Here is a 15,794-nt window from a genome sequence, read left to right as displayed (position 1 = left end):
TACCATGATCTGCCATTTTCGCTGTTGTCCTCGCTTGTTTCTTCACAATACCTGCAGCACTTCTGATGGTTCGGCTGGCGGCTGGCATAGAACATGGGCGGTATATGTAAATGTTGGGGGCGTAACTATTAGTGATCCCGACTGTTATGTAACAGTCAGTGTTATGTTCTGATTCACCTATTTTTCAGTGGTCTTTTTTATTCACAAGATTTACATAAGAAGGAGGAAACAATGGTGTTTGATGCTCACGGTATGTCATTTCTATGTACAGAACTCTTATTATTCAACTATGCCAAGGTAAAGACAGTTTTCCATTCTGTGGCACCTTTAACATAATATTGCACTTAATTTAATATTGGCCATTAATATAAATGGAAGGGAAACCACCATGTGTCCTCAACCTCATTAGAGAGTCGCCACGGCTATAATGTTCCTCTTCTGTCGAAGCATCTGAATCTCAGCTCTCTTGCTGACATTTTTTGTTTTTGTTTTGACAACGTGCTGACGCTTTCACAGCTCCCAATTTACATTTTAAAAGCCCCATCATTAATGTGTTCATCTTGATGTTCGCATCAGTGCGGGAGGCCTCAGACACTTTTTACGCCCTGTCCCGTGTCTTTGCTATAAATAGAGAAGATCTGATTTGAGCTGTTTTGAAATGAGATCCTTCAGGGGCTTTAGGGATCTTCATCCTCACCATATCGGCTCTAACACTTAGTCAGATTAGTTTGGCCATCTGAGTGCATCTGAGAGATACGGTGTTCAGAGCCGTCTCCATTCCCGCTCGCAAACCAGCGCTAAGTGCTACCATTCAAACTGAAACCGGAAACAAATATGCTTTCACACAGCCTGACTGTGTGTTTTAAGAGGGGGGAAGAGTTACACCCCTGACCTGCATGAATGTTATTCTATCTCAGAGCGCCACTCTGCTTTAAAAACGCCACTTTCTCTTCCTCAACTCTTCCTCTTTCTCGTTTTCCTCTCTGTTTTTCTCACAATGAGTCTCATTCAATAACATTTTAGTACAAGTGTTTTTGCTTACAGTATGCACACAGAAGAGGTTCTCACGCAAAGGCATATGGTGTATATTCCCTTCATTCTAATGTTGATGAATCTGTATTATTGTAAATGAGGGATTGTGTGCTTTAAACTTTATTTTATAATTATAATTATTATTTTATTTAATTTTTGATCTCTTTCTAGAAATAAAATGACAGCCTTTTCAATGGCTCATAAATAAGTAATATTTTCCATTATTTGTGAATTACTATAGATGTTGTAAATATGGATTGTACAATTTTGATTTAAAATAATTTTTCAATTTAAATACTTTTTTAAATGTATTTATTTCTGTGATGACACCTACATTTTCAGCATCATTACTCCAGTCTTAAGTGTCACAAGATCAGAAATCATTCTAATATGCTGATTTGTTGCTCAAGAAACATTTCTTATTGTCAAAATTAAAGTTCAACAGAGCAGATTTGAAATAGAAATCTTTTGTAAAATTATAAATGTCTTTTCTGTCTCTGATCAATTTTTCTGTCATTGCTAAATTATATATATATATAAAAAGCAAACTACTAAAATGACTAAAAATATTAATATATTTACAACAAACAGAGTTAACAATATGCATACCAAGAATATTTGTTATTATTTATTATGAATGTTTGTGGAAAATTCTTCTTATCACAATTTGGACAGAGTTTGGTTCAAGTTAAAGATTTAGTGTGGTTTACAGTTGTGCATGTTGTGCGAATTAAACCTTTGTGTCACTTTGTGTGAGAATAATGTCTATGATTAAAGTACAGTATGCAACAAAACATGACAAAAAAACAAGAAACTCTTGAGTCTTTCGCACAGAACGAAAAGCTTTAGTCCTGTGGTGTGCGCTTGGCTTTAGTGAATAACACCCAATATCTATTAAACACACACACACTGTTCAGATTCTGCCTGTCGGAGTATACAGAAAGAAGTCTGTTAGCTGCTCTACAGCTCAGCGTTCTCTGGAATCACTGTTGTCTCTGTCAGCGTTCGCTCGTTTAATGGCCTGCTCCTATATCAGCGCTCCCTCCCCCTCTCGTGCCCATAGGAAATGTGCCCTGCTTTTTTTTTAGCATGCTAACTGCAAAAATAAACAAACAGACAAGTCCTATCCACCTGTCTGTCCTCGCTTGGCCCTCTCCCAGGTGCGACAGGGTCTGCTCTCCCTGCACTTGTGGGCCTGAAGGGCTTTGTGTTGTTTTGCTGCCAGGATGATCAATGGCTTGTTTGTCATAGTGGGGAGAGATGGCCCGGACCACACAGCCGCAGCGAGCGGGGGTAGGTTAAGGAGGAGCACTGAGCCGGTTGGGGAAAGCTGCGGCCTGCACCTGTTGCTGAGTGTTGCTGGGGTATTTGCTAGGCCAGAGGGGCAGTCGGACGTCACATGGGCTCTGTGTCACAGGAAGCTGAGGCTCGTTTCTCAACCTTCTCGTGACACCGTAGCTCCTCCTCCTTCCCTTCATAGCTGCAGCCTGGGCTTGTGTTGCCAGTCAGGAAAAGGAAAAACAAAGCTGGTTTTACCTTAAAGTGACGCTCTAGTAACTTTGCTTATTTGGAGAGAGTAAATGATCATCAGCCTCTGGCTAAACTAATAAGCTTGATTTCTTTGGTATATTGTTATGTAAAAAAAAAAAAAAAAAAATATATATATATATATATATATATATATATATATATATATATATATATATATATAATTGCCTTTTTTGGAAAATAAATTAATAGTTTTATTCAGCAAGAATAGATTCAATTGATCAAAAGTTACAGTAAATACATTTAATGTGAAAACAGATTTTTTCAAATAAATGCTTTTATTTTTAAATATACTAAATTTGTCAAAGAATCGTGGGAAAAAAAAGACATTATCGTGGTTTCCACAAAAATATGAAGCAGCACAACTGTTTTCAATCCAAATCAGCAAATTAACATGATTTCTGAAGGATCGTGAGACACTGAAGACTGGAGGAATTCAACTTTGCCATCACAGGAATAAATGGCATTTTAAAACATATTAAAAAACATATTTTATAAGTTACAGTATTTCACAATATTACTGTTTTACTGTATTTAAAAAGAATCAATAAATGCAGCCTTGGTGAGCATAAGAGGAAAATACTTTTAAAATACTTTCCGTGTGAATTTGTAAATATGTGCAATTAGTGTTAATTTCATTAAATAAACATTTTTCCTTTTTTATAATTTTTTTGTTGTTAAAAAAAACTTATAAATTATATTGCATTACATAAAATTTTATTTTTACATAATAGCAAAAGTCAATTTTAGTTGAATTTTCAGTAACTAATTATTTTTTAAGTCTTTGTTTCCTATAATAAACAATATTTTATATAGCGCTTTATTGTGTATTGCTGTACACCCAAAGCGCTTTACAATCATGTGTGGGGGTCTCTCCTCAACCACCACTAGTGTGCAGCATCCACTTGGATGATGCGACGGCAGCCACAGCACAATGGCACCAGTGCGCTCACCACACACCAGCTACAGGTGGAGAGGAGAGAGAGTCATAGAGCCAATCAAGCTTATTTCAAGATTATTTTTAATGTTTTAATGATTTTTTGTTTGCAAATGCTATGTAAAATGTGTGGGGTTTTTTTGTTCAATAAACCTTTTTATTTTGAGGGTGGATTTTCAGTAAATACTGCATAATATCAGTGTTTCATTTGAGCAGCTTTGTGTATCTCATTTGTTGTCATTACATTGCATTATACAATGACCAGTGTATGTATAAACTGTATTATGTACTGTATATTATGTCAGACATTACTTACACTGCTGACTAGATATCATGACGGCACCAGCCATTGAAAAACCTTTATTGTTTGACCACGATCTTTTAAAATCTTTTTGTTTTGATTCTCTTGTAAAAAAAAATTCCAACCACGTCTTGTCTCCGTCACCTCTACATCTCTGATGTAGCGTTGCTCAGCCCGTCCCCAGTGAAATCTCATTGGTCCTGAATCCCCCTCTATAGCAGAACATAAAATATTGTCTTGCATCATGTAGCATTCTCGCTTTTGGTGTGAACTGGCAAATTACTGGTCACCTGGTAAGGACTACTAAACAAGTTAACAAGTAAAACTCACTTGTCAGGTTGTATACTGAGGCTCAGTCCACTAATACTAGCTCAAGTTCTTGTGTACGGTTTAAAAGTGTGACCAGTCTGACTCCACGAGCCTGTCCAGGATTTGAAGTAGCAAAATTTGCCCAGTCCATTACTCCCACTGTCAGAAATGTGAGGGTGGAACATGAGCTGCCTGCATGCCTGGGATGACTGAAAGCCTGGGCTGATGATGTCATCTGTCAACCCTCCTGACTCATCATTTGTCTAATTGAGCTTTGAATCATGGGACAGGGAGAGCCACATTCCGCTATAATCCTTAACTAATAAAGGCTAATACAACAGCACACGATCACACCACCCCACAGGGCATGATCGTTCACACACGCCACGCTACTGCCAGCTACTCACTAAAAACTTGCCCACTGTGGTTGCTTAATCACATACGCTCACGCAGCCTCACCACGTTGGTGCATCGCTTCACCCTGCACACTTCTTGACTCATAATCGCACAGGGATAGTTTTGGCTTGGCCCACACAGAATCTGACCCACTGGATTCAAACGCCCATCATTTGATATTCTTTCAGATTTGTCAGAGGAGCCTAGCAGTTGGCACACATGCTCTGACACAAATAGGGAGCAGGTTGTTTTTTAGTATATCAGAAACATACGGCACAACTAATCTAGTCCAATTGCCGATTGAATAGCTTTTTATTAGCTTTTTTTTAAGTGAATCAAAACTGTAGAGCGTAGAAAATGTCCACTAATTTCTTAATAGATTACTCTCATAAGATGGATCTTTATAGTGAATCAAACACAACACAAACACTACAGTTCAAAAGTTTAGGATCGGTAAAAAAACATTTTTAAAGAAATTTATACTGCATCAGGGATGCTTTAATTTATTTAAAAATGACAGAAAAAGACTTTTAAATTTAAATATTAAACAGGAAAACTGTTTTTAACATTGATCATTTTAAGAAATTTTTCTTGAGCACCAAATCAGCATATTAGAATGATTTCTTAAGGATGAAAACTAGTAATGTCTCCTAAACAATTTTGCTTTTTAAAATATATTTTAACAAAGTATTTTACAGAGAATATTTGTATAATAATTAATTTTGAATTTAATTATTACATTATTTCATAAATTATTTTTTTACATTTAATTTTTTTATTATAATTCACAATATTATTAAATTTTGAGCATAAGAGACAAAAAAAAAAAACATAAAATCTGACTGACCCCAAACTTTTGAACAGTAGTGTGAAATTAAGTGTGAAACTTAAATCTGTAATCCTGTGCATACTTAGTTATTTAGTATGTATTTTTTATTTTCTTAATTTTTTATTGTTAATTTATTTTTATTATATTAGATTATATTTATTAGTATATTTTATTTTTATTAAATTTGTTATTTTTAAAGTTTATTATTAAAATCATTTGGCAGTGAATTTGTTTTTATTTCCCTTTTTTGTAAGTAAATATATCTCTTTAGGGGTTTAGGTACTAGCCATGATGTAGCTATGCAGTGTTCTGGGTGATTTTTAGCAGGTTGCTATACAATTTATGGGATGTTCTGAGATGTTGCCCACTTTCGAGTCTTTATGATATTCTGGTCCCTACATATGACTCAGATTCTTCCTTCAATGAAGGTCTGATCACTTAAAGTAATAGCACACCTCGTTTCCGTTTGGCTCCAGTTATGGCTGAGAGCTTTCAATCCTTGCCATCGTCCATCGTGTTCCTCCGTCTCTCGCCCGACACCTTCACCTCCATCATCTATACAGTCAGCCCTGACAATACGTCATCCCTTTTTAAATGGTGAATCACCAGCTATAGTTCACATCTGTTCTCGGCTCAAAGAGCCTAACCAGGGAAAACAAGCAATTACCGGTGGGCTTTTTCAATCAACTCTTTGGCGAGTCGACTGGGGGGCTTGGAATGGGGGGGAAGGTGGGTGGAGAAGATAATTAGACGCGGTTAAAAATATCCCAGCACATTGTCTCCGCTGTCCCACATCCTCGGATATGTGTGCGACTATTGGCGCAAGGATCATGTACTACTGGGAGGAATGTTGTGCATGTTTGAGACATGCAGCTAAACGGCCGCTGAGGATCACATGACGTTCTTTTAGGAAGCTGTTTGTATGTTTTGACTGCTGCTCAAAACAGGATGAAAATGTTTAGAGCTGGCCATGTTTCTAAATCATGTTCATTCTCACACTCTCTACAGCATTCTCGCATTTGTTTGGTAATGGTTACAATACAATACAATTCAATACAACATTGTATAGTATTGTATTATTGGTATTTGGTAATGGTTGATCAATATGGGTTTTTTAACAATTTTACTTGTGGTCTTTCCATTGATCACATATTAGTTTGTTTCTTCCTATCTCATGTATAAGGTTGGTAAAATAGATTAGATACTCGGACTATACTGATCATGCCATTTCCTGTTTCTGCAGCCCTCACTTCCTGTCCTGTACACCTTGTCCAGTCAAGCAACCCATGAGGCCGTTCACCTCCTCTGCAGGATGTTGGTCTTTGACCCAGTAAGTGTTCTTGACACTTTATTCTCATAAACTGTAACATTACAGTCTAAAGTATTGGAACATTACTAATTAAACTACATGCTAAAATTAATCAATTATAGACCATATAAAATTAACATTTTAAAGTTCATATATATGTATACTTTTTCCTTTTTTTACTATTATATTATAATTTATATATATATATACACACACACACACATACATACATTATTATGAATATATATTATTAAAATTAAAAATATGATAGAATTTAATATATTTATATAATGTAGACTTGTTCATATATATATGTTTCATTTTGAAATATAAAAATGTACTATATATGTTTACATAACTTATCAAAATTAAAAATATATTATATATTATATAAATAATTAAATATATATTATATAAATGTGTGTGTGTGTGTGTTCGTTTGTTTTTGTTGTTATTTATTTTCATTTAAAAATAAATGTAAATATATAAAACTGTAAAATAGATCATTTTATTGCATTTTTAAAAGGAACGTTCAGTCAGAACAAGTTTGTTTTCCAATACAGTCGAAGCGGATCTCTGCAAAGGATGCCCTGGCGCACCCGTATCTGGACGAGGGGCGTCTGCGGTACCACACCTGCATGTGCAAATGCTGCTACACCACTTCCTCTGGCCGCGTCTACACCAGTGACTTTGAGCCTGTCACCAATCCCAAGTTTGACGATGGTTTTGAGAAGAACCTGACGTCAGTTCGGCAGGTCAAAGGTGAGCTTGCTTATAATCAATTCATATGTACTACACCTTGTGTTGATTGCAGCACACATTATACAACACATGAGACAAACATTGGTATTCTATTCATTTAACCTTTTGTTTTCATCCACCCCCGGTTTGTAGACAACGTGTTTAGGAGCTAAAGGTCTTAATTGAATTGAATCTATTTGAGAGCATGCGCCCGTCATGCCAGTGCGTGTTAATCAGAAGTCTTGCTGGGCGTCTCCTGCTTCAGATCCCCTGCTGCTCCTGTTGTTTTTGTCCCTTGTTTTCACCCTTCATTCAGGGCCCCTGGATCTGTGCTTGCCTTCCACTGTCAGCGGGTATTAGTGAGAGTCTGTCGCTAAAAGCAGGCTTACTGTGCTGTCGGCTCAAAATAACTCTGCCCTTCACCCTCCCTCCTCTTCCTCCATCCTGCGTGCAACATGTTTCCACTGGAGGATTATTCAGTGCGGATGGAGCCGACCGCCTGGAGACTTAAAGCGATTTAGGGAGGCAGCCGCGTTTGGAACGCGAGGGGAACCCCTCTTGGATCGACACATGAGGAGTTTCCACGTTGGCCGAGCTAGCTTTAAGCTTAATCGCTTGTATGCTAAAATAAAGAGATCAGAGTCTGCCTGTAGAATCTTCCTTTAGAATCGACTCTTTGACCTGAAATGTTGCTGCTAGAATAGCTCTTCGTTCAGTGATTCATTCATAATTTAGGTTTGTCCTGAAAATACAAAATTCTAGTTCTAAATGAAAATCTATGAGTCATCTAATCCTGCGAGTCACATCACTTCATCTTTTTTTGTTACAAGGAATATTGACAAAATTGTGTGAACTACCAAAAGCCTTTTACTAGTTAACAGGTTTGACTTACTGTCTACCGGTTGAATAAATGAATGAATGAATGATGCATTTATACCTGTTAATTAAATTGACCTAAAAATAAAACCCATATTTTATTTAACGTGAACACAGTTCATAAAACAATTAGAACATTTCTCCTGTTCTTTTAAGCATGATAGCAGGTAGCTTGTAAACCGTTATTCATAACTGTAAACTGTAATTTATTCCTTATTTCTCATCATCTCTCCTCTTTTCTTGCCCACACAGAGATCATTCATCAGTTCATCCTGGAGCAGCAGAAGGGGAATCGGGTACCGCTCTGTATCAACCCCCAATCAGCTGCCTTCAAAAGCTTTATCAGGTGAGGCTGCCCTCCGCTTTACATCATCTTCTTCTTTCTTCTGCTTATGTCCGAATCTCATGATCAAGTGTCCAGTTTATATTTAACTCAGAAAAAATTGCTTAAAGAAATTAGGCCTGTATTTAGGTCCATTATGATTTTTGCATTGTGATATTTTTTTATCACAAAAATTCTCATCACTGTAATGTGAAATTATATATCTAAAGTCAGCATAAATTTAATTCAGTACAAGTATGACAGCTAGTATGTATACATTATCATTTAAATAATATTTTAATTACATATATTTGTATACACACACACACACACATATATATATATATATATATATATATATATATATATATATATATATATATATATATATATATATATATATATATATATATATATATAAATATAAATATTTTAATAGTTTATTTATTCAGGTAATTAATATTATTATTTTACATTTCAGAAACGAGAATGAGATTTTTAACATTACAAAAGCTACTGACAATTCTGGCAAGGGTTTAAATGTGATCAATTATTTTTTTAAATAAAGTTGTAATGCAAAAAATGTATTGGTCCCACATGCTTTTGTTTTTTTTAATTTTGAAATTAAATAAGAGCCAGAAAGTGGTTAACAGATTTTGAGATTCACCCTCACGTCCATGTTCTCATCCTCCGGGTTAACAGACATGCCAAATCAAAGCCAGTGAGCATGAATGTCATTTTTTGAAGGCGAGCCATGTTTTGGAAGTGCTTTGGGTTGAAGGCAACCTGCCATTGTTTAATATTTAGGCAAACTAAATTAAGATTTAGATAAACATAAAGATTAATGGAAGGAAGATGGCGGCGCGATCGATCGCTGCGGCTGCTCCGGGTCCCAAAGACGGTGCTTTTATGTCGTTTAATGTCGTCTGTTCGTCTCCAAATAGTGTCAGTTTACCGCTAACTCTTAAGGAAATCACCCCAGAATTCATCTATGATCGCCAAAGTCTTTTGGATATCAGCAACGCTTACGTACACCAACTCTCGCCGGCGGCTACTGAGAAGCTACGAGGCCTCTGTTTACTGCTGGAGCCGGACCTCGAGACCGCGGCCTCGCCTACTGACGCTACCCGCACAAGGCAGCGTCGCAAGCGGTGTGAGAGAGGACGGAAACGCGGTAAGCGCGGAGGTATACGAGCTAGGCTAAGAGCTAACCCCTCAAGACCAGCTCTTCCAACACTCATGCTCTCAAACGTCCGCTCTCTGGAAAACAAACTGGACTTAATTCAACTCAGTCGATCTACACAGCATGAGGCAAGGGACTGTTGCGTGTTTGTTTTCACCGAAACATGGCTAAACGACAACATCCCGGACTCCGCCATTCAACTGCACGGGCTTTCCAACTTCCGAGCGGACAGAGATTCATCACTGTCTGGTAAGACACGCGGAGGTGGCTTATGTGTTTATATCAACAAAGACTGGTGTAACAATGCTGCGGTATTATCAAAACACTGTTCATCGCTGGTGGAGTTTATGGTTGTGAAGTGTCGACCGTTCTATCTGCCGCGGGAGTTCACGGCCATTGTTATCGTTGCGGTTTACATCCCCCCGTGTGCAAACGCTAAGGACGCGCTTCGTGAACTGTATAGCGCCATCAGTGAACAACAAACAAATAACCCCGACGGCTTTTTCATCATAGCCGGTGACTTCAACCACGCAAACTTAAAGACAGTTTTGCCAAAGTTCTACCAACATGTGAACTTTGCAACAAGGGGAAACAACACACTGGACTTTGTTTACACAACAGTTAAGGACTCTTACAAGGCTGAACCCCGCCCCCACCTCGGGTACTCAGACCACATCACTGTTATGCTAATCCCAGCATATAGACCACTTCTCAAACTCACCAAACCGGTTGAAAAGCAGATCACAGTATGGCCAGACAATGCCACCTCAGCACTGCAGGACTGCTTCCAGGACACAGACTGGAATATGTTTAAAGAGGCAGCCACCTACAACAACCACACAGACCTGAATGAGTACACTGAAACTGTGACTGCTTACATCAAAAAGTGCACTGATGATGTGACAGTCACCAAAACCATCACCACACGTGCAAACCAGAAGCCATGGATGACAGCAGAGGTTCGTGGGTTGCTAAAGACCAGAGATGAAGCATTCAGATCAGGAGATAAAGCAGCCCTCAAAACAGCAAGAGCCAATCTGTCCTGTGGCATCAAAAAAGCAAAACGGTCATATGCCCAAAAAATCAACAACCACTTCACAGACAGCAGAGACACACGGAGCCTGTGGCAAGCCATTCAGACCATCACTGACTACAAGCCCCCGCCACAGGCCTGTGATGAGGACACATCCCTCCCCGATGCACTCAACAACTTTTATTCACGGTTTGAAATGCAGAATGACACACCTGCACAAAAACTGCCCACACCTCCCAACGACCGGGCGCTCTGTCTGTCCCCAGCCGACGTAAGGAAGACCCTATCTAGGATTAACCCACGCAAGGCTGCGGGTCCTGACAACATACCTGGCCGTGTTCTGAGAGACTGTGCTGCACAGCTGACAGATGTCCTAACAGATATCTTCAACACCTCGCTGAGTCAGGCAGTCGTCCCCACGTGTTTCAAATCCACAACAATCATACCGGTACCAAAGAAATCACCTGTGTCCTGTCTCAATGACTACCGTCCCATAGCACTGACTCCAATCATGATGAAGTGCTTTGAGAAGCTAGTCATGCATAACATCAAAACCAGCCTCCCCAACACACTTGACCCGCTCCAGTTTGCATACCGTCCAAACCGCTCTACGGACGATGCAATTTCCTCCACCCTCCACCTGGCTCTTACCCACCTAGAAAATAAAGACTCCTATGTTAGAATGCTGTTCATTGACTTCAGCTCGGCATTCAACACAATAATCCCACAACAGCTCATAAATAAGCTAAACCTGCTGGGCCTTAACAATTCCCTCTGTAACTGGATCCTGGACTTTCTAACTGGAAGACCTCAGTCAGTCCGTGTCGGCAACAACACCTCGAGCACTACAACACTGAGCACAGGTGCCCCACAAGGCTGTGTGCTCAGCCCGCTGCTCTTCACACTGCTGACCCACGACTGCACTGCCAAGTTCAGCTCCAACCACATCATCAAGTTTGCTGATGACACAACAGTGGTAGGTCTCATCAGCAACAACGATGAAACGCACTACAGAGAGGAAGTGGCACAGCTGGCTGAATGGTGTGGCACAAACAACCTGTCCCTCAATGTGGAGAAGACAAAGGAGGTTGTGATGGACTTCAGGAGAAACTCCGTTGACCACCCCCCACTGACCATCGACAGCTCGACTGTGGAGAGAGTCAGCAGCACTAAATTCCTGGGGGTGCACATCACAGAGGATCTCACCTGGACCACCAACACCATGTCACTCTCCAAAAAGGCACAACAGCGCCTACACTTTCTCCGCCGGCTGAAAAGAGCAAGTCTCCCTCCACCTATCCTCACCACATTCTACAGAGGCACCATTGAGAGTGTGCTGACCAGCTGCATCACTGTCTGGTACGGGAACTGCAGTGCTGCTGACCGCAAGACCCTCCAGCGGACAGTGAACACAGCTGCAAAGATCATCGGTGCCCCTCTCCCCTCCATCCTGGACATCTTCCTTACACGATGCTCCAGCAAAACCAACAGCATCGTGAAGGACTCCACCCATCCCTCCCACAGTCTCTTCCAGCTCCTACCATCAGGAAGACGGTACCGGAGCATCAGAGCCCGCTCCGCCAGACTGCTCAACAGCTTTTTCCCCCAGGCTGTGAGAGCCCTGAACTCAAACCACCCCGCCCCCCTCTGAAACCTCATGCAAACCCCTACCTCCTGAACATGGACCACCCCCCACCCCAAACCTTACCACACCAAAGAAAAACTGTATGGAACTTTTATATATTTTTTTATTTATTTTATTCTTATTTTTCTTTACACTATGGACACTCTCCTCTATGTGCACTATGGACACTTTACACTATGGACACTCACACTTTACACTATGTGCACTATGGACACTTACACTTTACACTATGTGCACTATGGACACTCACACTCTACACTAGGTGCACTATGGACACTTACACACACTGCTGCGTGTGCACAATCTCACAAAAAACTCAGCAATATATGTATGTTATGTTTACATGCTCTTGCACTACAAATCATCCTGCACTGTTCCCCAACCAGCTGCTGACTCAAATGTCTCTCTTTGCACATGTACAGTTTGTATTTTTCGTCTTCTATTTTTTAGTTTGTATAGGATAATATTTATGTGAAGCATTCGTATAGTTGTATTTTTTATCCTTTATTCTTTTAGTTTGTATAGGGTAAATACTTATATATAGTATACTTATAGTTAAATCTGTTAGTAGTGTATAGGTTTATAGTGTTTTTTTCTTACTTCATTGTTGTATGTCTGTATTTATGTAGCACCGTGGTCCTGCGAGACACGACATTTCGTTCCACTGCATGTCCCCACATGTAGCGGAATGACAATAAAGCTCAACTTGAACTTGAACTTGAACATTTTTACATAAAAGAGTGTATAATGTAATTTCTAACCGTTAATGTGTACAACCAGAGCCTGGTAGATTACTTACAAATTGTAGTCTGTTACTGATTCCAAATTACATGACAAAAATTGTAGTTAGTAACGTAATGCATTACATTACATATTTTAGGTAGTGTAATCAGACTACTTTTTGATTACTTTTGGCCTAACTAGTTTATCACATCAATTTAAATAGTATAATGTACCATATTGATATAAAAATACACAGAGAATATATTCCATTCATTGTAATTAACAAATAAATATAAATATAGTTATTTATATGGAAAAAAAAAAGTTTGGGAATGCCTGCATTGCAAGAAATAACATGAATCTGTGCATTTTAATGTGTTTGAAAGAAACAAGCCTCCCAATGACATTGCAATAAAATGTTAAATAACCTACTGAGTCATAATTCAAATAAGAATTGTGTTTAATCAATAGTTGATGCAATATTGATACTCTTCTTAAACCTGTAATGGTCAAATGTTGTGTATCCACCTGACTAATGACTGGTCTTTGTATGAATTTCCACAAAACTGAATGACTTTCTGAGTGTATATAAGCGGTAGACTATTTTAGAAAGGAACATTTAAAAGAGGAATTAGGGAGAAAAGTGTGTTATTGTATGCATATGTAATCACATAATCAATAAAAAGTAACTGTAGTCTGATTAAGAGTATTTTAAAATGCTATTTAATCTAATTACAAGTACTTAATTTACATAATCCAGATTACATGGAATCAGTTACTACCCAGCTCTGCTTAAAACTACTGCAACTTTTGGTGTCCTGACAAATCTGGGGCTTTTCAAGCTTATTTTGCAACTTATTTGTCAGTGTCTCAACACTAGATGGAGACATCTCCTTAACAAAGCAAAACATAACAAAACCTCTTTTCTTTCTGTCCACAGCTCAACAGTAGCTCAGCCCTCTGAGATGCCTCCATCTCCTCTGGTTTGGGAATAGCTGAGGACGGCGGAGAAGATGGCGTTGATAAACAGTGGTGGTGGACGTCCCTCCGGCGGCCCGTTCCGCGTCCACCCCTCGCCCCCCCTGGACTACTGACCCCCAGGCATCCCCAAACCTGCGTAGCATTTCACTGGAGTCTAGGACTAGCCATGTCACTGATGTGTGTGTGTGTGTGTGTGTACTGTAATACTTACTAAATGGAGTTTTATAGAAGCAACCACTGCTGATGAGTTCAAGTGGGACACGGGACGGGTGGGCATGGTCACGGGGGGGTCCGTTCGTACACACCCACTGCTCTGTAGTAGTATACTAAAGGTTCATGAAGGGTACGAACCTGTACTTTCGGCAGACGAAGTCGACCCCTGTGGACTTGTATTTTATATTTTGAACAGCAGGGCGGCAGAGTCTGTGCAGTATCCCTGAAGGAAAACTCATCACGACTATGTGTGTGAGTAATCACGCTTTATTTATTCATGGAAACAGGAAGTGCAGTGCTTCATGTAGTATGGAAAGAAGGCAAGTTCCTCTGAATCTGTCTTTCGCTCACGCTAGAACCAGGGCGAAAAACCACTGTCCTCATTAGTAGCTTATTCATTAGGCCCATCCATATAAATTTGTGAATTTAGGTGACTGCCCTTGTGAAAGGTGTGGTCACATTAACCGCTGCTCGTAATTTCGAGTGCAAAATCTAATTGTTTCAGGAATCTGCGTGTTTTGAAAAAATTCCTGATGCAGAACTAGTTGGTCATGTAAATTTGTCGCGCCAACCGACAGAAAGCTGCTTCATAAACAATTCAGCTACTGGCGACGAAAACAAATAAAAAATCGGCAGCAAAACTGAAATATCGCTAGCGTGACCGCATCTTAAGAACTGTGACTACTCGTTTGGCTAGAATGAGCTGCTCATTGCGTTTATTGCCTTCAACGGCGGTGTGATTTTTACAACTTTCTTCCATTTTTGCTGTTGTCTGCACTCTTCCTTTCTTTCTCTCTCGATTTTTGTTCGTATATCGATTTCCGTCTCATATTCAACTCTTCAAATCAGTATTCCTTAGCGCAACACTTGGCAGATATACTGATTCGTAAGCTTCTCTCAGTACTCCTGAATGTGGATGTGTTGTGTCAGTATTTAGTACTTCGGATGGGTGACTGAACGGCACAACGACTCAAAAGGATCCAAAGCATGCAAGATTGGCCTGAGGCAAAATGCTTGTACCGAAGGAAGCGAAGGAGATTTTGTGAGCATGTCCAGAAATCTCGCTGGTGTTTGTCTCCTACCGAGACTGAAAACCCAACTAGCATGTAGCGAAACGATATGGGGAGGTGTATGTTTTCAGATTACCTTTGAACCCTGCTCTCCCTGATGGAGTATCTAGAATAGCATGCAAACCAAATTAAAGGCTAAAAACTAAAAACAAAAAAAGCTAATAAATAAATAATGGGTTGTACTGTTGGTCAACCAAACCATTCCATAATTGCAATGGTATATTACCAAACTTTGTCTATAAAGACAAGTGACGAACGCCATTGAGAGTGCATGTATGGACCCCGTGCATGCTTCTAACTGACTGTGGCATCACAATAGTGATCCCGTAGATGTCAGTTCAGTGCC

At 39.4% G+C, this 15,794-nt stretch overlaps 1 protein-coding gene across 1 annotated transcript in view; it reads left to right on the top strand.

The window, feature by feature from the left end:
* Window positions 1-14,365, top strand: part of LOC306853895 (serine/threonine-protein kinase NLK-like) — a 74,400-nt gene extending 60,035 nt beyond the window's left edge. Inside the window, exons 8-11 of the mRNA XM_079391580.1 lie at window positions 6,596-6,682; window positions 7,225-7,423; window positions 8,531-8,624; window positions 14,125-14,365. Coding sequence (XP_079247706.1) covers window positions 6,596-6,682; window positions 7,225-7,423; window positions 8,531-8,624; window positions 14,125-14,179 — 435 coding nt within the window. The 3' untranslated portion in view covers window positions 14,180-14,365. The remainder of the gene's footprint in view (window positions 1-6,595; window positions 6,683-7,224; window positions 7,424-8,530; window positions 8,625-14,124) is intronic.
* Window positions 14,366-15,794: the final 1,429 nt, after the last annotated feature.

Source organism: Barbus barbus (genome assembly GCF_936440315.1).
Source record: "Barbus barbus genome assembly, chromosome: 34".
Classification (NCBI taxonomy): Eukaryota; Metazoa; Chordata; class Actinopteri; order Cypriniformes; family Cyprinidae; genus Barbus; species Barbus barbus.
The sequence above is the reverse complement of the archived record's forward strand: the minus strand, read 5'-3'. Positions and strand labels throughout refer to the sequence as shown.